This window comes from Alternaria novae-zelandiae (assembly GCF_023758075.1).
Source record: "Alternaria novae-zelandiae strain BMP 2774 chromosome Unknown scaffold_9, whole genome shotgun sequence".
Lineage (NCBI taxonomy): Eukaryota > Fungi > Ascomycota > Dothideomycetes > Pleosporales > Pleosporaceae > Alternaria > Alternaria novae-zelandiae.
In genome coordinates, this window is record NW_026056969.1 from 186,601 (window position 1) to 214,243 (window position 27,643).

The 27,643-nt window shown below is 37.6% G+C and overlaps 6 protein-coding genes across 6 annotated transcripts; 3 read left to right on the forward strand and 3 right to left on the reverse strand.

The window, feature by feature from the left end:
• Nucleotides 1-57: 57 nt before the first annotated feature.
• J4E88_004959 (uncharacterized protein) lies at nucleotides 58-465 on the reverse strand (the record flags this gene model as incomplete). Its single annotated transcript, XM_049398601.1, has 1 exon — nucleotides 58-465. One exon carries the CDS (start codon nucleotides 463-465, stop codon nucleotides 58-60), a length of 408 nt encoding a protein of 135 aa, XP_049255281.1.
• A 3,407-nt stretch (nucleotides 466-3,872) lies between these two features.
• On the forward strand, nucleotides 3,873-5,180 carry J4E88_004960 (uncharacterized protein; the record flags this gene model as incomplete). The annotated part of the gene is made up of 1 exon (XM_049398602.1): nucleotides 3,873-5,180. One exon carries the CDS (start codon nucleotides 3,873-3,875, stop codon nucleotides 5,178-5,180), a length of 1,308 nt encoding a protein of 435 aa, XP_049255282.1.
• Nucleotides 5,181-6,980: 1,800 nt separating this feature from the next.
• Nucleotides 6,981-7,532, forward strand: J4E88_004961 (uncharacterized protein; the record flags this gene model as incomplete). The annotated part of the gene is made up of 1 exon (XM_049398603.1): nucleotides 6,981-7,532. The coding sequence occupies one exon, from the start codon at nucleotides 6,981-6,983 to the stop codon at nucleotides 7,530-7,532; it is 552 nt and encodes a 183-aa protein (XP_049255283.1).
• Nucleotides 7,533-8,199: 667 nt separating this feature from the next.
• J4E88_004962 (uncharacterized protein) lies at nucleotides 8,200-11,165 on the reverse strand (the record flags this gene model as incomplete). The annotated part of the gene is made up of 2 exons (XM_049398604.1): nucleotides 8,200-10,553; nucleotides 10,601-11,165. 2 exons carry the CDS (start codon nucleotides 11,163-11,165, stop codon nucleotides 8,200-8,202), a joined length of 2,919 nt encoding a protein of 972 aa, XP_049255284.1.
• A 510-nt stretch (nucleotides 11,166-11,675) lies between these two features.
• J4E88_004963 (uncharacterized protein) lies at nucleotides 11,676-13,151 on the forward strand (the record flags this gene model as incomplete). The annotated part of the gene is given in 3 exon segments (XM_049398605.1): nucleotides 11,676-11,753; nucleotides 11,770-11,969; nucleotides 12,017-13,151. 3 exon segments carry the CDS (start codon nucleotides 11,676-11,678, stop codon nucleotides 13,149-13,151), a joined length of 1,413 nt encoding a protein of 470 aa, XP_049255285.1.
• A 267-nt stretch (nucleotides 13,152-13,418) lies between these two features.
• J4E88_004964 (uncharacterized protein) lies at nucleotides 13,419-14,165 on the reverse strand (the record flags this gene model as incomplete). The annotated part of the gene is made up of 3 exons (XM_049398606.1): nucleotides 13,419-13,634; nucleotides 13,686-13,907; nucleotides 13,956-14,165. 3 exons carry the CDS (start codon nucleotides 14,163-14,165, stop codon nucleotides 13,419-13,421), a joined length of 648 nt encoding a protein of 215 aa, XP_049255286.1.
• Between the last annotated feature and the right edge of the window lie 13,478 nt (nucleotides 14,166-27,643).

The window sequence follows — 27,643 nt, forward strand, 5'->3', positions numbered from 1 at the left end:
CTCGATCCATTTCCAGTTCATCATTACATACGTGCTCGGTCCCGTGACGCTGAACGCCTACTTGCCGTACAAATGCGCAGTCCTACCTTCACCCCACCGCGGGTTTCCACCACTGTCCTTCTCCCAGCGCTTATCTTCATCTTCCATTTCCCGCATCCGTGCACCTCCGTCCTTTTTCTTGATCCAGGGTTCCGTGTTGTCGTCTTTGCCCTCCGCACTTGCGATCTTGCGACTGGCCTCTGCTAGAGCCAAGTCTTCGATCTCTCGCATCCGCAGCTCGGCTGTGATGTAGTTTAGCGTTCGTTGCATGTCGCGTGCATCGTGACCGCGGCAGTCTAGGATGTAGAGTTGGTGTGTTATTGAGGCTTGAGCAGAGATGAGAGATGGAGTGGGCGAGAGGCGGATGGTGGTGGGTGCCCAGGGGTGGGGATGCGTGAAGGCGTTGAGGGCCAGGGAGGTTGACATTGTGCTTGGTTGGTAGTGTTATGCTGTTATGTTATCGAGATAGTCCTAGGCTGTGGATTTTGACGTATAGAGGTAGATCTAGGACGGGGATGTGGGTGAGGGAGAGTGGGGATTGGGTTGGGTACGTTAGTCGCGAAATTGTGAAGGCTCGCTGACGTGACAGGAACACCTCAACTTGTCTGTTGTTCAACGCACAACGTTTCTGTCGACTATTGTGAAGAGGCATCGAACATTCGAATATCGTGTTTGCAAACACGGTTCCGAGAGGTGGTGTATGCACCACTGGCAAAGACACCTCATGGCGTTCCCTAGATCGTATCCGTCGTCAGTGAACTAGGTCTCCTGTCACAGAAGGCTAGTGCGCAACAGCTGCGTGTTCGCGGCTTTCCAAGACCGTGATTCAATCTGTACGCTACCAAGTACATAAAGTTTGTTTCCCAACCCTTCTTTTGACTATACTCACCACCAGCATCAGCAAAACCTCGCCAACGACAGATCGACCCGATAAGTAAACCCATCGCAATACCGCATAACATCGAGACCATCTACGCGAACCTTGCCTATCATGCCTTACGGAATGTCATTTTCATATATACATCACCCTAACTTTTGCGGAATGGATGACTATCCTGAGCATCCTTGGCCCCTGGATTGGATCGAGAGGCAGAGTCTGGACTACCTTCTTCAGACACACAACAACATGTACAGAGAATTGCAGAAGTTCCCGGAAAGAAGCAACGTTCGAGGCACGGCTAGTAGGATCGAAGAGTATCTTAGGACGCACGGCGCGGTGATGCTAGGAGAAGTGGGAGGGGGTGGTAACATCAACATGCAGATATCAGCGCCAGGATCAGCACCAGTCCAGGCGCAGATGCCAGTTCAACAGTCGCCTCAGCAGAATGTCGTCGTTCATCAGCAGGTACAACAGCCACCAGTACAACAACCCGCACAGCAAAATGTCATCTATCATCAGCAAGTACAGCCGCAGCTGCAGACGCAGCCGCAGCAGAACGTGGTTTACCAGCAACTACAACAACCTCAGGTGCTCAGCATTCCTGCTCCTGTGGCCACACTCACTATGACATCTACGCCGGTGCAGGGTTTTGTGATTGGAGGGATTGTTTCACCACGCATCGGGTATGTGAGAAGCCCTAGGAGCTTTGGAAGGCGAGGGTTCTTCGATTACGACAGTGATAGTGATAGCTTCTAAGGCTAGTTTGTACGGTGGATGATCTTTAGTGAAGGGTGGGGGATGGTGACGACGATGATGATAGTGTACTGAGGCATTCCATTAATGATGAATTTGAACAATGCATATTTACACTCTACGCTTATCTTGTTGGCGCCAGTACTGCTAATAGTGGTGTCAATCGCGAAATGAGAATTTTATTGCTCGTGTACTCGTCCACACGTACATCAGTGTTTAGTAGATGGAATGTACGTTGAGGCTGTCGCGAAACTCGATACACTCAGTAAGGTGAGTACAAGTATGTTGTTGATAATTCGACATCTTAGTTCATCATACAGATCATGACACGCCGACACAGGGAATGTTTTCTTCACAGTGATCGCACTCTCTACGTCAAGTCTTGGTCGTGTTTCTGCGTAACGACAAGGTCTGAGGATCACATTTCCACAGCACGCTGGCAGTTAGTGACACGCAAGAGCCCAGGATTCAATGTCTGTTTAGGATATAAACTACCTCCGTAAAGCGTTCTCTCTCTCAAACGTTACCATTCCTAGTCAATTACAAAGCGCATCTCCACCAACTCCAAGCAAAGCCAACTTGTACTCTTCGCAACACACAGTAAACCCACTCACAACACCTCCCATACGTACACAAAATGTTTCGACCATCATCCGGTTTCGATTTTTCCCTACCCTCACATCCTTGGCCGTCGCGCCAGTTGAAATCTTACTCGGATGCCGACCTCCGCAGTCTTTACGTGGAAATTGGCGACAAAATTGATGAAGGGACGTACGGCAGGATTGGGGTATTTGACGCAGAGCTCACTCGAGCAAGGATCTTGCAAATCCTTGAAGATAGGGGTAGCACGGGCATGGGTATAGGCATGGGCTTGGGCTTCTCTGGGTTCGGCTTGGGAGTCCCCGGCATTCTACCGCGCATGTCGCCGGCACTCTCGATTACACAGACAGCGCCAATGCCAAATGTTACCATCCAGACCATTCCATCTCCACAGCAAAACATCACCTTCCAGCCCGGTTTTGTCCCACAGCAAAACATCACCTTTGTACCCCCTCCAACCCCAGCTCCTCCACCGCCCCCGGCAGCGCTGCCAGACAAACATATGATTCAAGAATTTGGCCCATACGGCAATTACCTTGGACTACGCCCCGAAACGGAGAAGGAGAAGGATGACAGAGAATATGCGGCTTGGAAGGCGGAGCATGGAGCTAAGTAGGAGGCGTCAGGTTACGTTGGGCGAAAGGGGAAAGCACATAGTTTAGGAGGAGGGCAGGATGAGCATGCCGAAGTCGGAATTTGTTGCGCATATGGAAATGTCGAGGGACTGTAGCTTGATGAATTAAACACGAAATTCATTTGGCAATAGCGTGTTCGGATTTGACCTCTAAAATGTCACACGGATGTGCGGGTTCAGGCTGCTGTGTATCACCACGCTATGGCGCTGTCGAGCGATCAGCGCTAACATGTGTTTGCATCGCGAGAATTTGGAACGGTACAAGCCCATATTTTAGATACATCTGGCATTGAATTCGTGCCCCAACGTGGTGATAGCTACCTAGGTATAATTATGGACGATCGTGGTGAAGTGTGAGCGAACCTTCCAAGGTCGGGATGCTTAGTAATAATGACATCATCGGCTTTCATTCCTGCCGCGTTCTCCTCTAGTGCTGTTGTGCCTAGGTGGAGAAGCTGCAAGTTCCTACAACCACAATGATCCTATCCTGCTCTTTACATCAGCATCTGTGAACGTTTCGACCTGGTGTTGCTTCATCATATCTAGTTTGAAGATTGAGCGCAGCTCACCGAGCCTGGCGCGTCACAACCTGGAATGCCCGCGATGTTTGCGGCAAACACGTATGAGGATGATCGTATCTTCACAGGCCGACGCTTGACATGCACAATCATCGACACAACGTGGGTATTGGAAGCCGCCCTGGGGATTCCATGATTAGGCATCACACCAAAAGCACGCCCGCAGTACAAAACCGTCCTTTTCTATGCGCATGCCCTCACTCTCGTACTTCCTGTATTGCTATCTATCATCTTCCTCCTCGCATCATTTTGATATCCCGATTTACCTTTTTTATCTTGCGACATGATCACTTTCCACATTACAGGCCGATTTCGCCGTAAAGTGCTGGATCGTCCGCACCCGATGTCAATTTTTAGGTTGGCAACTTACCCTGACGATGAACTGATCATGGCTTTTCATATCATACTAGAAGAGATAGAAATCTTACGAAGCAAAAGCATCCTCGGCATCTCGTTCTTGGCTAACGATTTGATGGAAACCGCTCAGAACATTGTGGAGTTGGTGTTCACAAGTCATGGCGGATGGGCTTTCCTCCAGCTTGGACAGCACCAGCAGTCCTTCCTCCAGCAGCTGCAGCAGAATTACTCTTTCAACTTGCCCCAACCAAACTTCTTCATCAATCAGCAGATACCACCACCAGCGATGATTGGCCAGGCTCCCACCCAGAACGTTGTAGTGCACTCACATGTAGCTTCAGCTCCCACCCAGAACGTTGTTGTGCACTCGCATGTAGCCCCAGCGCCCGCTCAAATCCAAGGGCCCTCCGAACAAGACAAAAACGAGCTCCATCTTGACCGACTCAACAAAGAAAACAATCACAACGAGAAGATGAAGAACAGATACGAGGATGAACTAGCAGTGAAGGATCGAGCCAGGTTGGAAGCTCAAGAGAAGAAGACGATCGAGGCAGCGGAAGAGAAGGCTCGTAAGTTCAAGGAGGCCGAGGAAAGATTCGAAAGGAACAAGATTGAGAACAATTTGAAAGAAGACACAATACTGCGCATTGACGAAGCGAAGAGCAGACAAGACGAGCTGGATCGTAAGACGCGTGAGATGACGGAGAGAACAGAGCAGGCAAACATTGATGCTGCACGAAGGTTTGAGCAAACACGTCGGGAAGCAGCCGCGAAAAGGGAGCAGCAGAGGCGAGACGAGGAGAGGCGAGATCAAGAGAGGCGAGATCAGGAGAGGCGGGATCAGGAGAGGCGAGATCAAGAGAGGCGGGATCAGGAGAGGCGAGATCAGGAGAGACAGCGACAGCTCGATGCCTCCAGAAACCGAACAAATGACTTGAATAATCAATCATACAACCAGCAGCGCATGCTACCGGAACGCGAAAGACCACGGCGGTCCTCACCGGTTCCACAAAATCAACTCGTTTCTGACGATGACGATGACGACTCCGACAGCGACGAAGAGAAGCGAAAAGATCCGTACGAGCTTATTGGTTTGCCCGACAGAGGGCGCACACCAGTCAAAGACATCGAAACTACCCAACGAGTGCTGAACAAGATTCATCAGAAGACTCTCGATAGTGCGATGTCAGAATCCAAGAGACAACATGCTGAGAAACGTATGGTCGAGATCAAGTGGGCAGCGGCCATTCTCTTGGATGAAATGAACAAGAGGGCTTATGATGAGGCTGGTGCTATATTCCCCCATGAGCAGCAAGCGTGGAGGAAGAAGAGTAAGTGAACATTCCGAAATGAATGAGACAAAGACTAATCGACGCGAGTGTAGATGGTATCAGTGGTGCTGGCGGTGGGAGGTAAATCTCAGGGTACACTTCTACAAGTATTCCATCTTTCCTGAGACAGCCATAGTCATATTCCGTTAGTACATGAAGCATTTCATCTGTGATCTCGCTTTGTAAATACGCATGCACATCATCAGTAATGATAAAAGGTTTGCTTGACAATTTAGACGAAGCTCGTTGCTGTCGCCAACACCACAGCAAATATGAGAATTCTTACGCGAATGACCATGACAGCCAACGAAGCCAGACTATTTCTATCAAGCGGTAACTTGTATAAAGGTGTTGATGGTGTTCGTGTTGACAGCACTATAATTTGTAGCCAGCAAAATGGAAGGAAGCTTCATCATTCCAAGCTCAGAATCAAGATAGACGATCTATGCTTCAGGAAATATAACTTCCCCTTGCTGCACAGCATTTCTATCCACTTTTCTATTACTCGCGCCTAATTTTCATACATCAGAATGTATCATATCGACATGAACAGTCCGCCAACAGCAAGTATTCGGGCAGACCGCGAGAGCCCTGCGTTACCTTCCGCCGCACTGGGCGCAAATCGTGGGGCTCGACAGGATGCGTACGAAGCAGAGCCACTGCAAGATTTTGATCACGAGAGGGTCATCATTGCGTCTTGGGGTCAATACCAGACACTAGCTCAAATGCGCGCTTCGCCATACTACGTCTGCATCCGACTACCCATACCCTCAGACACCATGTTTGCAACTTCTCTATTTCCAGCCCCTTCACCATGTTATGAATCTGCTACGGTAAGACAAAGCGCAGCCAGATTTGAGGGTCGCGATGTGCATGCTGATCAAGAACAGGCGGAACAGTATGTGACCCTTCACGCCGTTCATCCAATACCAACGCGATACCTACGAAGCCTCGCGCAAGATCAGTTGGAGTTTCTGTTGGACTACTGGACCGAGAAGAGGATTCAGCCTGATGGCGAGCTTGCTAGACGAATGTGTGAGACGGTGGAGGCTATTGGACAGATCATGCAAGAGGAGGAGGATGTATTTATGTAATTGTGTGGGTTACCTTCGGCTGAATTCAGGGTCCCAGTCAAATTGGTTTTGGGTCAGAGTTATTATGTACCGTGCATTCTTAATTGAAGAAATCGTCAAACGGTTCGCTGTGAGCCTCGGCGGCCTCATGACGCGTTTTCTCTTTCTCTCGATGCCGTTTGTTGGACGAACTATATGCACCAACCAAATTCGAAGGCCATGCTCTCGACTTACGTATTGCCAGGGAGTTAGATGTTATTATTGGGAAGTTGTGGAGATCAACGAATGCTACCCCCTTCGCAAAGCAGTAGTATAGCGGGCAGCGTTGGCAAGAAACGTGGCAAGTATTGGTCAGGTTTGGTGAAGTGTTCAGTACCAGGCTCTTGTTGTCAAAGCCAGCGGATATGGCGACCGAGAACCCTTCAAGGTAGCGCTAGCTGACTTAATCCAAACCAGAAGTGAACCGTGCAAAGCCAGCAAAGCTGTGTCGACCAACAAACTCCTGCGAACACTTGCATTGTATCGTGAGCTGTTACCAACAGCAAATTGGTAGCGGAATGCCTATAAAGTCAGTAGGAAGGCAAAGTCTTGCTAAACACAACCAGCTTTCTCAATACCTTTTCGTATCAATATCCGACATCATTCTGCGAAGCGCATCAAAACAACAACATTACCACACGTCTAAACCTTTTTACTGCAATACCTCACAACATGAGCAACCCAAGCATCACACCTATGCCGACTCCCGGTCCCGAGACCCTCGCGCAGCCCTCGACCGCACGCCCCCTAGTCGAACTTCCGACTCGCCCCTCCGCGCGTGGCGCACCTAGTGAAGTTGCTCCGGGCACCGCGCCTGGCATGATCGCGCCCACTCGCCCCATGCAACTGCGACAATTCACCCCCAAGGACTTCGAAGAAGTCGTCACTTTGTGGAGCGCATATACCACCCGTGATCTCGTCGTCGAGTCTCCCTTCTACACCAAGACGACCATCATAGTCGATCCCCGCGCAAAGGCCCAGTTCCCCGAGAAGAACGAGATCACCGAGCGAATTGTGCACGCCGTACACCCAATCCCTCGCAAGCAGCTTCAAAATCTGGGTCCGGTTTGTCTGCACAACCTAGGCGCGGGATTGGAGGAGGAGCGATGGGATGTCGACAGGTCTCCTGAGTTTGATGATCGTGTGCAGGAAACCCTTGCTCGTATTGACGACGCGTTGGAGTTTATTTTCCGTGTTCATTTGCCCGGGACTCGGATTTTCAGCGGAAGACAGCCTTCTGTGTTGTAAGCTTGAGTGAGGATAAGGATGGAAGTTAGTGGGGAGAAACCAGCAAAAGTGCTTGCCGCTTCTGCACAACAGCTCATTTGGCGGCATCGTGTACTTGATGCCAGATAGTTCTAGTGCACAAGCTGCAATCAATGAAATATGGCTCGACTGACCTCTCAAGGCTCAAGTTTCGTGATGACGTGTCCCGGACTGCTGTGATTGTTCGCGGTAAGTGTCCACCCAGTGCATGCCGCACGCGCCGTTGTACGCCAGCGCTGGAAGACCGAAGGTTTTGGGTACAATTGCGAGATCTGCTATTTCAGTAGATGGGTCGGGATTTGCGGAGAAGGACATCAGTAGATCCATTGTGTCGTGTCTGACGTGACGGCACGTAGTCTCGATGGACCGAGCAGTCGCGTCAACGCGTCACAGCCGCGATCTTTCTGAGCCTCGGTCCGCTGCTAGCGCATGCTATCACAGGGACTACTACCTCACTTTTGTGCGCGAGTCGATGCGAAAACTATAAATGTGCATAGGTAGAAGTCGGTATCTAAACCATCCCCACCATAAACCCGAGACGCCTTGTCCTTATTGCCTGTATCAAAACACCCATCGCTGATGCATACCCCCAAAACCCAGAACCCATCCCAATCCATCCCATAGGTACCATTCCACCCACATACGCCATTCACAAATTGCCGATAACAACCATGAATCTCAATTTGCCATCCGTCTTCTTACTTGCAGCTGGGTTGGCACCAGCCAGGGTATCATCTCCGCCGTTATTGATCGTGATTTCGTCCAGCATCAAAGTGCTGCTCTTCCATCCCCAGCTCTGACTGAAGTTGAAGCGGTCAGGCGCGCTTTCGTAGATGCTGAGCATTCTTCCGCCCTTAGATGGGCTATAGATCTTGAAATAGGTTTTGATTGTGGGTCGGCCGTCGATATAGGGAGGGAGTGCGGGTATGACGGCTCGCGTTTTGCGCTGGACTCTAGAGGCGAGAGAGGGGTTGATGTAGGCGGCGGCGTCTGACTCGTCGTCGTCATCGGATGGGTCTGAGTCATGTTCGGATGGGGAGTAGGGAGCGTTAGCGAAAGAGGGAGAGTCTATGGTATCACCATCTTGAGGTGGTGAAGAGGCCAGGTTTTGGAAGCCCCATTGTGGAATACCGCGAGTGGGTAGACGACTGCGATGGCGGCCAAGACTACCGCTAGAGAAGAGTGGGTTGCGCAGTCCTAGAGAGCCGAGAGCAGGGTCGGGATCTCCACCACTGCCAGAGGTATCCTCTTCTGCAGCAGGATCCATGAACGGAACTCGGGTGCTGCGCCGCCGATCACGTCGGTCACTACGCATGAGCATCTCGCGCTCTAGCTGACCGATACGCTCATCAACTGAGCCATTGTTCTGTTGGCTGAGACCGCTGACATGTCCAGTCTCATCTACCTCTCGCTCCTTGGCACGGTGGAGATATACACCCAACTGGATATTCTTGGCAGAGCGCACTTTTTGGATGTAGATGTTCCACAAAGAGCCTGCGTAGGATACCGTCCTCGAATAGACGCGCTTCTTCTCTTTGAGAAATCGTGGATTAGGAAACTCAGCCGAGAAGCGGAATGGAGGAAATTCGGTATAAGCGATCGGTTTTGGCTGACCAGCGTTGCCGCCACCAGCAGAGATTGGGCGTTGTGCAAAGTCCATGCGAGTATTTGGGTTCGTCAATGTCGACGGGGTAGAGGCAAAGTCGGTGGCCCATTGCGCATCCTCTGGCTGTATCGTGGCTGATAGGCGTGAAGCATGGCGCTGAAAAGAGTTGGATGTCGTAACAACAGGATCTGCGCCGTTCCCCAAGACGATATTGCAGTCAGAGCTTGGGATCCAAAACTTCCGTGGCTTGCCATTTCCGTCCCAACTATCCGACTCGATGTCGCCTTCGTCGATAGGATCCGCCAGCTCTTTTTGCTTTCCTTTGTTAGTGAGCTCGCTTCCAGTCTTCGTCGCCACGTTCGCTTCTTCGGGGTCTGGAGTTGATTGACATAGACCCAGCTCCTGAGCAGACTCATCGGTGTTGAGCACCCTCTGGCGAAGAGCCAGTTGCTGCCATAGCGCATTGGAGATGACCCTTTCGGGCATCACTGGTAGGCCAAATACGTCGCGAGCGTTCCTGATAAACTCAAGCTGCTCGTATTCCATGTGAATGTAGTGGATGCCTTCGTCTAGCAACACGAGTATGCGCTCAATGTCGGGCAGAGTGTAGAGAGCAAGCCAGTCAGCCTGCGCGTCGGACGAGGAATGCGCCGTTGTCAGGGCGTTCTGTCGATAAACACCGTCGAAGCGAACTGCCATAAGACGAAGAGAGTTGGGTGCTTGTGGGATGGGTCGCTGTCCTCGCTGGATAAGGCCAGCCTCGATAGCTGCTTGACGTAGCCGGCGGTCGAGAAGACGCTTGGAAAGTACCCAGCGGTCCCATTCGCTATCCACGAAGAACCCATCAGACCCTACGAGCTCACGGACTATGTCGCCGGGCATATCGTCCCAGTATTTGAGAGGCATTTCCCAGCCGTTCCTGCTTAGCATTGCCTTGGCCGACTCAAGTATGCGGTCTCCAGATCGGCCATAGTAGTTGGAGGTGACTAAGCGGATGAGGTAGGCAAGCGTCTCCGGTGCCATCTGCCGCAGTATGGATTCGATCGCAGAGTCGATGAGGTCCTGCATTTCTAGCCAGCAGCCAGTCGCGAAGAGACCAATGGCTTCAGCGTCCAATTCTTTCGAGATGTCGACGCCATAAAGTTTACGTATAGCCAGCTCGAACGATGCCTGCGTAATGCTGGAATCGATCTCTTCCGGGTGTAGTTTGACTTCCTTGGACCGGCTTTCGAGCCATGGCTCAGAGAGGGCGGTCGTGAAGAAGGGTGCGCGGTCGAGGATGAGGCGGTGCAGAGGATATCGCTGGCCAAAGGCGATGATGGTAATGTCTGAGTGCCGGCCTTCGAGCAGCCCGCGGGTGTAAAGGTGGTCAGGAAGAGGTATGGCTTCGCCTGAAACTGGCAATGTTAGCCTGTACACACGAGAATCTCATAGTAACACTCACCTCGAAGATACAATGGTCCCGTCGCGTTGTTGTAGGAAGGTGCCCTGGTTCCAGGCATGGCTGCGCTCTCGCTAAACAACCTACTAATGTCGGTGCGAACAGAGTGCTCTGTACGCATCAGGTCCAACGTCGTGCGCCTCTTGCCTTGTTCTTCCAGCGGGGTGTTTGGATCATCGGCGCTCTTTTGGGCTTGGTCTATCCGGGTTTGCAGCTGAACTATGGGCGGTCGTTCCTCTTGACCGTGAGCTCTGGACGCACGCGATGTCATGCTGGAGTAGTTGGCCAGTGACGGCATCGAGCGCGAGTAGCTGAGAGACCTCGAGTGGCTCACGTGTGCCCTGGGGCTGTCGGTGACGTCGGACGGCGCAGACGGTGGTATGGCGGGTACATTGGGCGAGAAGAGGCTGACGTATGGGGTACTACTTGAGCCTGCGCCGCCCTCTGTACGCTCTCCCTCGCCCAACGGCCATGTTTCGTTGCGCTCTAATCCACCAATCTGCGGCTCATTCTCATGATCGAGGTTGTTGCTCCCGTGACCTGTGGGTGGTTGATGGGCGGGATCCATGCTATGCTATAAGCTGCTTTGGAAGTACATGGAGCGTGGTGGTCGACGACGGCTGGGTATGCGACCGGGGCGGGTGGGGTAACGCAGTGCACGCCGGGTCTAATAACACGGGATGGTCACGTACGCAATAAGGAGACGGTGGAAGTCATATAGGAGAAGGGAAGATAGCGGTCGCAAAATACGGTGGAGGCTGGGCGCATCACGCTGCCAGCACGGCAGACGCCAAATGGCGATCTTCACTAGGAGGGGTCCGGTGATGCAGTTGCGAACCTGCGGAGTGGGTCGTCGCTTCCGCCTGTCAACGGGCGTGGATATGCAGGGTTCGTTCTTGGCGCGCCGCCGCGCCGTCGAACCACCGAAGTGTCAAAGTCGATGATGTGCACACTTGCTGCCCTTGAAACTTCCTCCTTCCTCCCCACATGTCGCTGTAATGGCTTCAATATTCCAGGCATTTCCGCAGCTGCGGACTGCTGCTCCACGCCTCTCACGACGCCTCTTCGTATGCAGGCCATGCCTCAATTCGCCGATTCGAGCCGCCGTCTCCGCTTCACGATCTTCATCCCGACCCTCCGTCCTGCAATCGGTGAGGTGGAAATCCACCCAGCCTCTCCGCAGTACCGCGACCATCGAGGGATCGAATGCGGGAAGGGCGATACTCGCGGAAGCTGCAACCAAGACTGAGAGCCAGTCGAGCAGCTTCCCCAAGACAACCTCCAAGAGCGTCGCATACTGGCTGCTGGGCAGTGCTGCGAGCGTTTTCGGTATAGTTGTGTTTGGTGGTCTGACTCGTCTCACAGAGTCTGGGTAGGCACCGACGTCATCTCCTCCACCGCACCTGCTAAGTTGAACAGGCTGAGCATCACCGAATGGCGCCCTGTCACCGGCTCCCTCTGGCCCATGAGCCAGGCCGAATGGGACAGCGAGTTCACCAAATACAAGGCATCACCTGAGTTTGCCCAGCTCAACTCGAGTATGGACATGGCCGACTTCAAGCAAATCTACTTTATGGAATGGGCTCATCGTCTCTGGGGTCGCGTCATTGGCATCACGATGCTCGTACCAACCGCGTACTTCATCGCACGTCGCAGGGTAGCACCTTCAATGGCCTGGAAGCTCGTCGGCATCTGCGGCATGGTCGGCTTCCAGGGTGTTATCGGCTGGTGGATGGTCAAGAGTGGGCTCAAGGACGACCTCTTTGAACCTGGTAGCCACCCCCGTGTCAGCCAATACCGCTTGACTGCCCATCTTGGTGCTGCATTCACCGTCTACTGCTCAATGGTATACTCCGGTCTTTCTATCCTCAAGGAGAACCGCATGCTGGCCGACCCGGTCAAGGCGGCAGAGACCATCAAGACTCTGCAGCACCCTGCACTCCGCATCTTCAGACGCTCTGTCTTCGGTCTTACTCTTCTCGTCTTCACTACTGCCATGTCAGGTGCCCTGGTCGCTGGTCTCGATGCCGGTCTGATCTACAACGAGTTTCCGTGGATGGGCATGGGTCTCACCCCACCCAGGAAAGAACTATTCGACCCCTTCTACAGCCACGTCCCAGACCAATCAGACCTGTGGTGGCGCAACATGCTCGAGAACCCGTCTCTCGTTCAGCTTGATCACCGCATGCTCGCAACAACTACCTTCACTGCCATTATGAGTCTGTTTGCATACACTCGCTTTGGCAAAGGTGTGCGAACTAAGCTTACCAAGGATGCCCACAAGGGCGTCCAAGGCATGGTCCATCTCGTCACTCTTCAGGTCACCCTCGGCATCAGCACGCTGATCTACATGGTCCCTACGTGGTTGGCTTCCGCACATCAAGCCGGCGCTCTTGCCTTGTTGACTGGAGCGGTCGTTCTATGCAGCAGAATCACCATGCCACGCCGCGCTGTCCTTCGCCAGATTATGAAGCCGCAGAGTGCGGGATCCCACACTGCTCCTCATATGAGGTCACGACTTGAGGCCGCTAAGACTGCTGAGAAGTCATTGTAGTATACGTCCCCTCCTTGTACGATATGTAGGTTCGAACAGCATATAGACTATATCACCTTTCCTTGGTTCTACGTTCACTTTGTCATTCGCTTGTCTTTCGTCTCATGACCGCAATGCATGCGGATGCTTGGTATAGACATCAATTCATCGCATTGATTGAAGGTGAGTATAACTACTTACATCAAGTATTTGATCTTGTTGCTCATACAAAGTACTCGATAGTGGGGGAGCGGAGTCACATTGTCCCAGCTGGAATGTCAGTGAGGACTACAGTACAGTGTGCTCTGCCTTTTCCGTCGTATGTCCGGCCTTATTACCGCTGGACACACTACCCGTCTCCACCATAGTCGCAGGATCGGTGCCAACCGCTTGTTCCCATCCTTCCTTCGCAATACGTCGGCTTCGCTTCACGACATCGCCTTCGTAAAATAGCCAGTCGACCTCTTCCAGCGTAAGATTAGCAGTCTCGGGATAACAGAAATACTACACAACACGTTAGCGAATGGAGGTTCCAATATCGTTTCGAATACATACGATCAGTGGTATGAACGCAAAATTCAGTGCCATGAAGATAAGGTAACCCTTCCACGCCAAGCTATCGAGAAGTGTAGGCGTGACCATAACGACGAAGAAGTTCCAAATCCAGTTTGCTGAGATCCCGACAGCTGTCCCTTTCGCTCGTACATGTAGCGGTAGGATCTCGGGTACATAGACCCAAGGAATGCAGTTCATTGTCATACCAAACGCCAGCATGTACTAAGATTTGTTACCTTCTCATTCCTAATGCAACGCATTTCTACTTACAGTGAAGAAGAAAGCGACACTAGCAGATGCAGTGGCCTGCGACACGTCGCCTCCTTCAGACCGGAAGCTCAAGAGGATGGCTATCATCATCATGGATAAGCCGAGCCCGAGAGAGCCCCACATCATGGGTTTCCGCCGGCCGGTGCGGTCCAGTGTGAAGGTCGGGAAGAGAGAGCCTATTGGGAACATCAGATTGATGACGCCTCCCATGAGGAGGGCGAGGTTTCTGTCGAGGCCGACGTTGTCTTCTAGGACCAAGGTAATGTAGTTATTAAACTTAATAAATTAATATAGAATAAGATAATAGAGTAAAGTAAAGCTCTACCTCTCTTATATACCTAAGAAGTAGTATTTATATTTACTATAATATAAACTTACTCTTTAACTAGAAGCTTCTAGTTTTATCTAATACTTCTACTAACTAGAGGCTATTACTCTATTAACTTTATACCTAATATATCTTAAAGTAATAAAAACCTTTTCTTTATAAATACCTTTATAAACACGTCTACTATATTCTCTTTACTACTTACTCTCTCTAGTAGTTATTTTTCTTTTTATATATAATCTCTAAGTATATAGTATTATATCTTAATATACTTTACTCTTTAATAATATTTAGAGTTATTTCTTTATTAAATATACTAGTATAGAAATATAAGTATAACGTAGTTAAGTAATATAGTATATAATTATAATATAGATATATTTTCTAAATATCTTATTTTATAGTATTTAGTAGTATATATATTCTTTTAAAGATTCTAGAAATTAAAACTAAGCTATAAAGTTTAACACTCTTAAACCTTATATAAAAGTATAAAAGTAATAAGCTAGAATTTAGCCTAGATTCTATAAAGAAAAAGAGAATATAAGTATTATATTCTATATACCTCTAGAGAGGTATTTAGAAGTTATATATATATTTTATTACTCTTTAGAAGCTTTATATAGAAGTAGAAAATAAAAAAAGCTATAACTATAAAAAAAAAGTAATAAATATCTAAGAACTTAAGTATTTAAAGCTAGTTCTAAAATAAAGCTATAAAGTAGATAGAGCTATATAGTAAGTAAAGTAGTAATATATAGTAGTTTATAACTCTAAACTTAATATATAATAAGTATTCTAAGTAAGTAAAAAAATTTTATAAAAAAAGTTTATAAAAAAGAGTCTTATACGCGTATATACACTAAACTCTTACCTATAGTTAAAAAGTAAAAAAGTCTACTATTTAGCTTTTTTTTTTCTTTTATTTTCTTTATTCTATATATTTTCTAAATCTATCTTTATATCTATTTTTTAAAATACTAACCTATAATAATAAGAATAATAATAATATATTAGACTTTCTTTCTATATACCTTTTAATCTACTCTCTCTTTAAAATAGCTCTTCTATTAGTTATTTTAGAATATAAGTTAAAGAAGATTAACTTTCTTAACTATATTAAAGATATTAAAAGCTATATATAAGTCTTAAAGAAGGTAAAGCTTTACTTCTTTAACTTTTAATTTAGGTTTAATATTAATAGAAAGCTTAAATACTATATTAAAGATAAAATTCTTAGTATAAAAGTTTATATTCTTAGTAGTTTCTTTAAGAACTTAATAAGTAGTAGTAGTAGCTTTTCTAAGTATATAAAGTACTCTAAGATATAGTACTAATATTAGCTAGCTCTTAACTACGCTAAATAGTATAGCTAGCTCTTACTTATATAGACTAACTTTATAAAATATATATTATATACTTCTTAATACTATAACTAGATACTATTAGTACTATTCTAAATAGCTAAGCTACTTAAAGTCTCTCTACTACTTAAGGTTTCTAAATAAGCTTATAATTAATAATAATAACTATAAACCTATAACTAAGCTAGTAATTTAAATAAAGTAGATAATTTAAATAATAGAGTAGTACTACTAGCTTTATTAATAAGCTTATAATAGAATACGTAATAAAAAAAAACTTTAGAAGTATTTATAGTTAGATTAATATATTAGAATAGCTAGTAAAGAAGTATAAGCGTTTTTAGAGTTATTCTAGAATATTTAAACTAGCGTATTAGAGTAGAGAATATATAGCTCTTTTATAGTACTATAGACTTATTACTATTACTACTAATTCTAAGATTTTCTTAAATATTTAGGTAATTATAACTATAATAAAAGTAGTAGTAGTAGCGCTTACTTTTAAGAAGAACTATATATAATATAGTAGTAACTACTAGATATTATCTATATATTATTAGTAGTAATAAATAAGTTAATATAAAATTATAAGTCTTTATTATAAATATATAAGAAAGAGAAGTATTAATAAATAGATAGTAAGTAGCGTTTAAGTCTATTAAGCTTAGTTTTAATAGCTTAAAAGTTTATTTATTTATTATTTATAATATAGTATAATATTATAAAATATAATGTAGTAGGCTCTATCTCTAAAGCCTAGAGAGAAAATATTTAGAGTTATTAGTAAGAATATAAGCGCTATTATTATTAATAAGTATCTTAGTTTTCTTTTATCTAATATTCTTTTAAATATCTAGACTTATTAGAATTTCTTACGTAATATTCTATATCTATATAACTTTATTTAATAAATCTACTACTATAATATACTCTACTTTCTAAGTTAACTAAGCTATAATCTTTTGTTTTCTTAAGATATATATAATTAGAGATATACTAAATATAATAACCTAGTCTATAGTAGAGTATTGTGTATTTTTGTATATTACCTAGTTACTATTAGTATATCTAATTATCTAAGTTTTATTATAAGTATTATAGAATAATTCTATTATTATTATACTCTTTAGATATTAGAAGATCTAAATTACTACGTTTATATAATTCTATAATAGGTTTAAGTAATAGTGTAATACTACTTCTACTATAAAGGCTATATTAGGTTATATAATAATTAATAAGTATAGTAGTACTTTTACTATAGACTAGTATCTCTTAATAAAATTCTTTAATACCTAATTAGTGTTCTTTTTAATTTCTAATAAATTAGTAAAGTATAGTATTAAAGTAGTGCTAATATTTTCTAGTTAGTATCTTTCTAGTAGTTATCTAATATATTCTTATTAGTAAAGATAAATTTTATTATCTATTTAATACACTTTAATACTAAGATAATACTAGTATAAACCTATATCTATTAGAGTAAAGTAGTCTAATAAAGTTTTCTTCTAGACGCTAATATTATCTAAAGAATCTTCTATAAGTAGAATATTATCTATATAGATTTCTATAATTAACTTCTTATTAGTGTAAAAGTATAATAAAAGATTATATATAGATACTTTCTATTTTATAGAAACTAAATAGTTTATAAGCTTTTAATACTATTATTAAAAAGCTTACTTTAGACTATATAGTACTTTTTATAGTTTTAGAATAGTGTCTTCTTTAACAAAGTATTTAGATTATTCTATATAGATATCTTCTTTAATATCTCTATATAGAAAAGCTATTTTAATATCTATTTAATAGATATACTATCTATATTAAGTAGCTAATGTAAATAGTAGATAATAAGATAATATCTTTAGAATAGTAGTAAATATTTTATTATAGTCTAAACTATAACGTTATTAAAAACCTTATACTACGTATTAAGCTTTATATATATTAATTATACTATTAAAGTTAAGTTTATATTTTAGTACTTATTTTCTTATAAGTAGCTTTTAGTTTTATTAACGTTTAATATAGATCTATACTTTATACTTCTAGAGTAAGTTATATTCTTTATTTATAGCCTTTTTCTATAAAAGCTATTTAGAGAATTATATAGTAACTTTAAGACTTATAACTTTAGATAGATCTTCTAAGACTTCTATATTATTATAGATTATTAGTATTATTATTTAGTATTCTTAAGAGTTATTCTAATTATCTAAGACCTCTAAGTAATATAATTAGCTATCTTAATCTTTACTATAATTCTTAGCATTTTCTTCTCTATTATTACTATTATTACTACTATTATTATTATTACTACTATTACTATTATTAGAGTCTATATTCTTTATTTCTTTATTACTTAGTTTATAATCTAAATTATTTTCTTCTTTATTATTAGATAATTTAAACTCTAAAACCTTCTCTTTATCTTTACTATTAGAGAATTCTAAAACTTCTTTTTCTTTACTACTATTATTAATAAAAAACTTTATATTCTTTTTATTATATCTAGAAGTATAGAAATAAATAGAAGATAAATTATTATATTATAAGCTTACTTAGAAAGCTTTTTTAAGTAGTAAAGCTTCTAAAAGCTTATCTTAATCTATACTAGTATAATTATATACTATACTCTTAAAAAGTATCTAGAGGTACATTCTATAATATACTCTTTAAGTATTTTATAAAAGTAGGCTATATAGTTATAATAAGCTCTTTTATTATAGCTAAGAATACTAATTATATACTTATTAGAGCGTATATAGTACTAAGAGCTTACTTAGCGTATATACGCTAATTATAATATTACTAAAAATTATTTAATTAGCTAAACGCTTTTTATCTCTTATTTAAAATAAAAGTAAGTATTTCTAATTTTTATTAGTACGCTTACTAACTTTAGTAGTATACTTTATTATACTAATTAAACTAAGTATACTTCTTTATATCTATCTCTAAGCTTTCTAGTATTATATTAAAAAGAAATAAGTATAAGTATAAGAATAGCTACTTTTCTAAGAATAAGTAGTTTAGTTTTAGCTTTATAAGCGCTTTTAAAGTAACTTCTTTAAGCTTTAGTTATATAAGTATATTAAAAGCTAAGCTATTAAGCTTTAATATCTCTAACTTCTCTAAGTACTTAGCTACTCTTTTTAAAGTAAAGAATTATAAGTACTTAAATAAGCTTTATAGTATTTTTAAAAACTCTTTTAAGTATAGTTCTTCTAGTAAGAAGTAAGGCTCTAGTTCTATAAGTACTTCTACTTCTACTTATAACTTATTTACTACTTTAACTTATACTTCTAAAAAGTCTAATCTATTTACTAAGTATAGTAATATAGTTACTTAAAAGTAGGCTAATAATATTTTATATTATAATAAGCGCGCTATCTAAAAGTATACTAATAAGTAGTATACTTATAATTTTAAAGCTAAGAATAAAGTAAAGTAAAAGTATTATAACTAGATTACTTATAAGTATTATATTACTAGTTAAGCTATAAAAAAAGAGTAGCGTTTATATTATAAGTATAATAAGTAAATTAAGTATAACTTAGAGTATAGTAATAAGAATTCTAAAGCTAAAGTAGTTACTAAAACTAAGTATATTAAGTTTAAAAATAAGCGCTTTATTAATAAGTAGTATACTAAGTAAAAATACTTTAAAATTCTACTTCTAAAGGCTATTAAGCTTTATTAAGAAATAATTTTAAAAAAAGTAATTTACTAAGTATAGTAGTCTACTAATTCTATTAGTATAATAAAAAAGTATAATAATAAGTAGGCTAGTAAGACTATCTAGAAAGAGTATACTAACTATAATTCTAATATTACTATACTCTCTTAGAAGCTTTCTAGTAATTTTTATAAGTATTCTACTAAAGTTACTATTATAGTTTCTAGTTCTTTAGCTACTAGTAATACTTATTTTAATATTTTATTTTTAGATTCTTTTAGTTCTAAAAGCTCTACTTCTAAGAATTCTACTACTATCTTTTCTAACGTTTCTAAGCTTTCTACTAAAGCCTTAGATAAGCTTTTTATTTCTTAAAAAAGTAGTATAGTTTATAATACTTTATCTTTTTCTAGCTCTACTTCTAAGAAGAAAAAGTATTTTTTTATTATTATAAGTAGTATAAAAAGCTTTCTCTTTAATCTAGAGCTCTTTATCTAGTTTAATAGTTTAGATATTACTAATTCTTTTAATAAGTATAATAATAAAAAGTATAATAGTAAGAAGTATATACTTAATAATAATTCTAATAATAAGAATAATAAAGCTTTAGTAACTAAGTCTATATATAAGTATTTTTTTAAGAAGCTTACTTTTATTACTACTAGTAAGCTTTATAAAATAGTATACTTCTAATACTTCTAATTTATAAGTACTAGAAATACTACTAACTCTTTTTATAAAAACTACGTAAGTATTAATAAAAGTAAAAAGTTTAAGTACTACTTTACTAGTACTATTAGTAATTATAAATATAATAATATATATATATACTTTTTTCTAAGCTTAAAAAGCTTTACTAACTTCTTTTTAAACTTAAGTATATAAAGAAAGTTACTAAGTATATAGTTAATTAGTTTTATACTATAAAGTAGAACTTAAGAACTAAATATCTATATAATATTAAGAACTCTTACTTTTATAAGCTTATCTATAATTATAATACTATTTTTAAGTAGTACTTTAAGTATAGCTATATAATCTAAAAGTATAGTAAAAAGTAGAGCTTTAATACTTTAAAGGTAGAGTGTAATACTAATAAGTCTAAGTATACTTTTAGTACTAAGCGCTCTTAACTTAACTTTAATAATAAAACTAATAGCGCTTCTACTTTTAAGTAGTACTCTTTTAGTAAGTTTTTATTTTAGTATTCTTACTTTTTAGTACTAATAAGCTTTATAAAACTTTATCTAGTAGTTAAGTAAGTTAACTATAATAAAACTATAAATAATAGTATAGTACTCTCTAATAATAATAATAAAAGTATATCTTTTAAAACTATTACTAATAATACTATTATAGTTACTTATAAAAGTATTACTACTAAGCTTAGTTACGTATTTACGTCTATAGAGAAAGTTATACTTTTTTAGTTTTTTACTTTAGAGTTTAAGTATCTCTAAGCTTATAAAAATACTACTAATAACTAGTAGTACTTTTTTAACTTTACGCTTAGATAACTAAAGAAGTATTACTCTAATTATAGTTCTAGATATATACTTTCTTATCTTACTACGCTTTTTAAAGTATATACTTTAATAAAAGCTTTTTCTAATAAGTAGTTTTCTATAAGTCTATAAAAGAGACTATACTTAAAATATACTTTCTACTACTTTCTAAGAAACGTAGCTAAAAACTCTTTTATACTTTATAAGCTTTATAATACTACTAATAATTTAATATTCTTTATATTTAACTACTTTTTAAAGTAAGTAAATTACTAAACTAATAGATTTTTAGTAAGTCTATTAGCTAGTATACTTTTAGTTTTTAAGTACTTAACTCTAAAAGACTTTTTAGTATACTTTTACTTTAGCTATATATTTTAGATATTAATATATCTAAAGCGTATTATTATATACTTATTAGTACTAACTACTAAGTATATAGTCTACTAGTTATTATAGAAAATTATCTATACTACTTCTAAAGTAAGTATAAGCTTCTAAAATAGCCTTTTAAGAGCTATTACCTTTTTACTAATATACTTAAAAGTAAAAAGCTTTACTTCTATAGTTAAAGTTATTATAGTTACTTATTATACTACTTTTTAAATAATAGTACTTTTAAAAAGTATAATAAAGTAGCTTTATAAAGAGTATCTAGTCTCTAGATTATTTATAAAAAAAGCGTTACTATAAATTATAAGCTCTACTCTAGAGTACGCTTTATAGTAGATAGTCTAATAGTAAGTTTTATATAAGTATATAATTACCTAGTTAACTACTTCTATATACTCTTTACTTAAGTTTATAAAAAAGTATAAAAGCTTTAAAGTAGTATATACTATATTAAGCTATAGTATAATAGCTATATAGAGTAGTAATCTAATATACTCTTAGTAGTCTTTAACTACTTTCTTATTTACTTTATCTATTAACTTTCTAAGCTCTTAGCTTAGAAGTAGTATAGTAAAGCTTAAAAAAGTACTTTCTAAGTTAAACTTCTTAGTAAGCTTATCTAAATACTTATTATATATAAGTGTTATAGTATAAGTAGCGCTATTATATAATACTCTTACTTCTAAAAACTATTTAACTAGGCTTTTCTCTTCTAGATTATATACTACTTTTATTATATTAGTAACTTATAAAGCTTTTTAATAAGTAGTATAGTAATATATAAGTAGTATATTATTAATATAAAAGAGTAAAAGAATCTTTCTTTATTTATTAAAGAAAAAATAAAGCTCTTTTTTAAAAGTAATAAAATCTACTTTCTTTACTATATATAAAAGCTTTTTATACTAAAGTAGTAGAAAGTTCTTTAGTTTATAAAGAGTACGCTTAAGCTTTATATACTTACTAAACTTTTTAAAGCTATCTAGTATATTATATACTATAACTAGCTAGTGCTCTTAGTATATATAAAGAAATACTTCTATAATATTAAACTAGAGAATTTCTAGATTAAACTTAGCTACTATTACTATTACTATTCTAAAAGAGTATAAAATAAGTATTACTATATATATAGAGTATATAGAATTAATTACTTATAGATTTTCTTTTACTACTATATAAGCTTTATACTTAATAAAGTAGCTATTCTAATTAACTTTATATATAAATACTTACTTTAGTAAAAGTAAGCGCTCTTATACTAAGAAGCGCTTAATCTTCTTTTAAGTATCTACTCTATAAAGTATATTAATCTCTTTCTTATAAGTTTTATAGAAGAGCTTTTTATATAGATAATTACTAAGATTCTTATACTTTTTTAAAAGCTATAGTAGTTAATTATAGTATATATATTTAGATAGCTTATACTTCTATAGAAGTATATTACTTAAGATTATAGCTACTATAATTAAGTAAACTATTATAAGCTCTTTCTAGTCTTTTTCTACTCTATATAAGTATTAAAGAAAACTATTTAGAAAGTTATTATCTTATATACTATTCTATAAATTATATAGTATATAAACTTCTAGTTTTTCTACTTCTAAGCCTTTATATTACTTTCTAATTCTAAAGCTTAATTATATTAGTTCTCTATAATTATACTTCTAGTGTATTAGTTTAGAAGTAAGTAGTAGTTCTATTTTATTTTATTTTAGAAAAGTTCTAAATATAAAGTATATATAGAAATATAGTATACTTAGAGATACTCTATTCTAATAAGTACTATATACTTTATTTTAATAAAAGCTCTCTATATTAAAAAGCTATTTATTACTTAGTACTAGTAAGTACTCTTCTCTAGTTTAGTATACTTTCTAGATATTACTATTATACTTCTAACTAGACTTTATAGTTTAGTATACTCTAAACTCTAGTATTTACTTTAGAGTAAATAGGCTAGTATACTCTTAAAAGTCTATATAGATTTCTAGTAGTTAGCTAGCTAAGCTTTCTATTTATATAAAAGATATATTATATACTACTTATTAATTAAGCTAGCTAGCCTATTTAATAGTAAGCTATAATATACTACTTTCTAGCTTCTAAATAAAGTTTTTAGAAGTACGCTAGTCTTATATTTTATCTACTATAGTATAAAGCTAGTTAAAGATATCTTTATATACTTCTTTTATATTATATAGCTTATTCTTATATAAAAGATTAATAATATATATAAGCTCTTCTACTAAGTACTTCTAGCTACTTTTAGCGCTACTTTTATAAAAAAGCTTCTTATTAAAGCTTATATTTCTTATTATAATTATTTAATTAAGCTTTAGAACTTATATTCTATAAATATTAAACGCTTTATATTCTACTAAGTATCTAATATAGCCTCTTAGTATAACTTTAAAGTTATACTTATTTTATTTAGCTACTTACTCTCTATTAAGTAGATAAGCTCTATAGCTATAGGCGTAGATAGTATTCTAATCTAAGTAAAAGTTAGCTATAATAGTATAAACCTTTTTACTATACTCTATATACTATATATTAAGTATAGTATTAAATACTAAAAGATTATAAGTGTATAATAAGCTTATATTATATAGCTAGGTTACTACTTCTATAATATTTAGCTAAAGCTTTTTAGAAAGATTTATACTAACTCTTATCTTAATAAACTTAGTAATTATCTTCTAACTTACTTTCTCTACTTCTTTATTTAGTTTATAAGTATAGATAAAAGTATACTCTATAATAATACTTTACTCTTTAGCTTATATTTTAAAGTATAACTTACCTCTTTAAAGTAGTATTATAATATTATTATCTTAGATAATAATATAGATATTAAGCTTATACTAAACTATAAAAAAGCTTATAAAGTTATTATAGAGAAAATTAAGCTAGAAATAATAGATTTAGATAATTAGAATTATAATTACTACTCTTATAAGATTAGATAAGAGTAGTATAATATATATAGGCAAGCGCGTAAAATACTAGTACAAAAGAGAGAAAGTATATAATTAACCTAATAGGTGCTTAAACACCTATTATAATATACTCTCTAGATAAGCTACGTTACGCGTAGGTTACTTATTTTTAGCTATACGCTACTTACGTAAGCGTTACGTAATTAAGTAGAGCTATACGCGCCTAAGCGCGTAATAATAATAAGGCTAGCGTCTACTAATATTTTTAGCTTTAATAATTACTAAAATACTAACTATAAGTACTTTCTAGAAGCTTCTATCTTACTTTAAAGCGTCTACTAGTTACTATACAAAGCTTTAGTAGCTTATAAGATTATTTCTAAAGTACTCTAGATACTTATAGTACTAGTTACTACTTTTAGTAAGTAGTCTAACTATAAGCTAATAGCCTATTAGTTTGTAAGCTATCTAACTTATTAGTAAGCGCTTACTATAGCTATTTATATAAATTCTTTAGCTAATAAGTAGTAAAAATAAGTTTAATAGCGTCTAGTAGCTATAGCTACTAGCTAAGCTATCTACGCCTATTATAACGCTGCTACTACTACTACTACTAGAAAAGCCTTTACTTCTTAGAATAAGAAGAAGTAAGCCTTAAACATAGTAGTACGCAAAGAATAAGAAAAGAAAAAGAAGTAGCCTAAGCTCTTTATTAGTGCTCTTTCTTTATTATATCTACTAAAAGTAATACTCTATGTTAGGTACGTCTAAAGCGCGCTTACTAGTTATAGTAAAGAACTTTGCTTTAACTAGGTAGGTAAGAAGAACGTCTAGTATAAGTAGTATAGTTATAGATACTTATGTAACTCTATATAAGTCTTTTAAGCTTCTAGACTACTATTTACTTATACTAACTATTTATAAGTCTAAGATTATAGAGCTAATAGCTCTTAAGTTTATCTACTTTCTTTAGTTTAGAAGTAAGTAGAAATAGAATAAGCTACGCGTAGCTATTAAGTTTCTTCTAAATAAAGAAAGAGTTTATAGAATTAGCGCTCTACTAATATAAGCTAAGTAGCGTAGAGTAGCTTATAGTTATATAGAGGCTAAGGCTAAAATAGATAATATAGCTTTAATAGCCTCTAGTAAAGTTAAGAGCTCTAAGTAAGTATCTTCTCTATCTATACCTCTAGTTTTAACTAGTAAAGCTAGATAGTTAAAGTATATAGTAGCTTAATAGAAGCTTCTTTACACTAGCTATATAGAGAGGTAGTAAGTATCTAAAGAGAAGGTAAGATCTCTTTGTCTAGTTATAAAGCGCTTAGAGTAGAGCCTAGTACTACTCTATAAATATATAATTAGACTTACTAATCTTTCTTATACTTATTACTTATCTATAAGCCTTAATTAGTATTCTTATAAGCTACCTATTTTAGATTTAGCTACTTCTTAAAGGCCTTAAACTTCTACTTAGATAAGTACTTAGTAAGTCTATCTACTAATATATTAATAGTAGGCTTATAGAGTACTTTAAAAGAGCTCTTACTATACTTCTAGTAAAGCTATATATTCTAGATATTAATATAGTAGAGCTTAGTAGAGATTCTTTTATTACTTTCTACTATAAGTCTAATAGTCTATTAATTATTATAAAAAATCTACTAGGCGCTAGTAATAAGTAGCTAAAGCTTAGTAAATAAGCGCTTTAAGGCTATAGTCTCTTTAGTAATAGCCTTAAGAGTAAAAAGCTCTACCTTAGTAGTTAAGGTTATAACTATTAACTAGTAAGTAGTCTACTATATAATTAGGCCTCTAAATAGTATTATAATAAACCTATAAGAAGAGTAGCGCGTCTTAGTATTATTTACAAAGCTTATATCTTTATAGATCTAGAGCTTCTTACTTAATCTTACTTCTCTACTATACGTAATACTCTTATATTATAAGTAGTATAGATATATAATAAGATACTCTACTACCTTAAGGTAAGCTAAGAAAGAATTAGTTAGAAACTAAGAGAGCTAGAAAACTATATACGCAACGTTAAGGCGTATTATAATAGTAGAGTATAATACTAAGCTAATATACTCTTAATAGGCCTTAATCTTCTACTTTAAAGTATTCTCTTAGTACTTTAGAAGCTTGCTAGCTAGTAGAGGTATCTCTAGAAAGTAGCTACTATCTTTAAAACTAAACTTCTTTATAACTTTATTAAAGTAAGTATTATAAAGTAGTAAAATAGTGCCTATAAAGTAATTACGCACAACACGTACCTCTAAGAACTAGTTTACTACTTTCTTATTATTAATTTTATAAGTCTTCTTAATTCTACTAAGTAGCTTAGTTACCTCTAGGTAGTATAACTTAGTAAATATAAGTAGAATATTATCTACGTAGAAGAGTATAAAGACACGTTAAGCAGCGTTATAGTATAAATAAAGCTTCTTTTTACTAGCTTATAGACTAAGCTTTAAAAGAGTATTTAAGAAGTTATTATACTAGAGAAGAGAGCTTTTATATATACTATAAAGAGCTTTCTTAAGCTTAGTGTAGTAGCTCTTTCTCTAAAAGCTATCTAGAAGCTTATAGTATACTAGTCTATTACTACTAATCTTAGCGTTTAAAAAGGCTACTATAATATTAAGCTACTAGATTTTTATATTAAATTTAGTAGTAATAGCTATTACTAAGTAGAAGAATTATATAGTAAGCGTAGTAGTATAGATTAAGTAGAGCGTATTCTTAGCCTATATATCTCTACGCACTATAAGGCGTACCTTATACTTTATAAAGTAGCTATTCTTATCTACTTTATACGTAAAGACCTACTTAAGTAGTAGAAAGTATTCTTTACTACTTATATACTATAGTAGTAAAACTAGTAATATAATAATAGGCTAAATAGCTATTAGGCTTAAGAGTTAGTGCGCTAGAGAAAGCTAGGTCTAAACAGCGTTTAGACAAGAACAACAACTAGATACACATAATATAATTAACTACATTAAGTACCTATTCTAATAGAGATACTTCTAATTACTCTACTATATATAGTAACTAACTAAAACTTAATCTATTTAGCTTTCTACCTTAGAAAGGCTACGCGCTACCTTTAAGTGCGCATTTTACCTACTAAAGGCTTATTAGAATAACAGTTTAACTAGGCTTTAGAAAAGACATAATTATTACATAATATAATAGAATAAGTAATAGGCAAGTATATAAAATAGAGAATAAGATAATATATAGAATAGTATACCTAAGAGACGCTTAGAAGTAAACTGTAAGCTACAGAAACCTAATAGTATAGATACCTAAGAAGTAGGCGCACTAAGAGACCTCTAATAATATAAATAATTAGATAATAATAACTACTACGCAGGCTAATAAATAATATAGCTATAGTAGCGCTACGCTAAGCAACACAAAGAGCTAGACAAGAGGTTTAGACTAGGCTAATTACTCTTTAGACAGCTG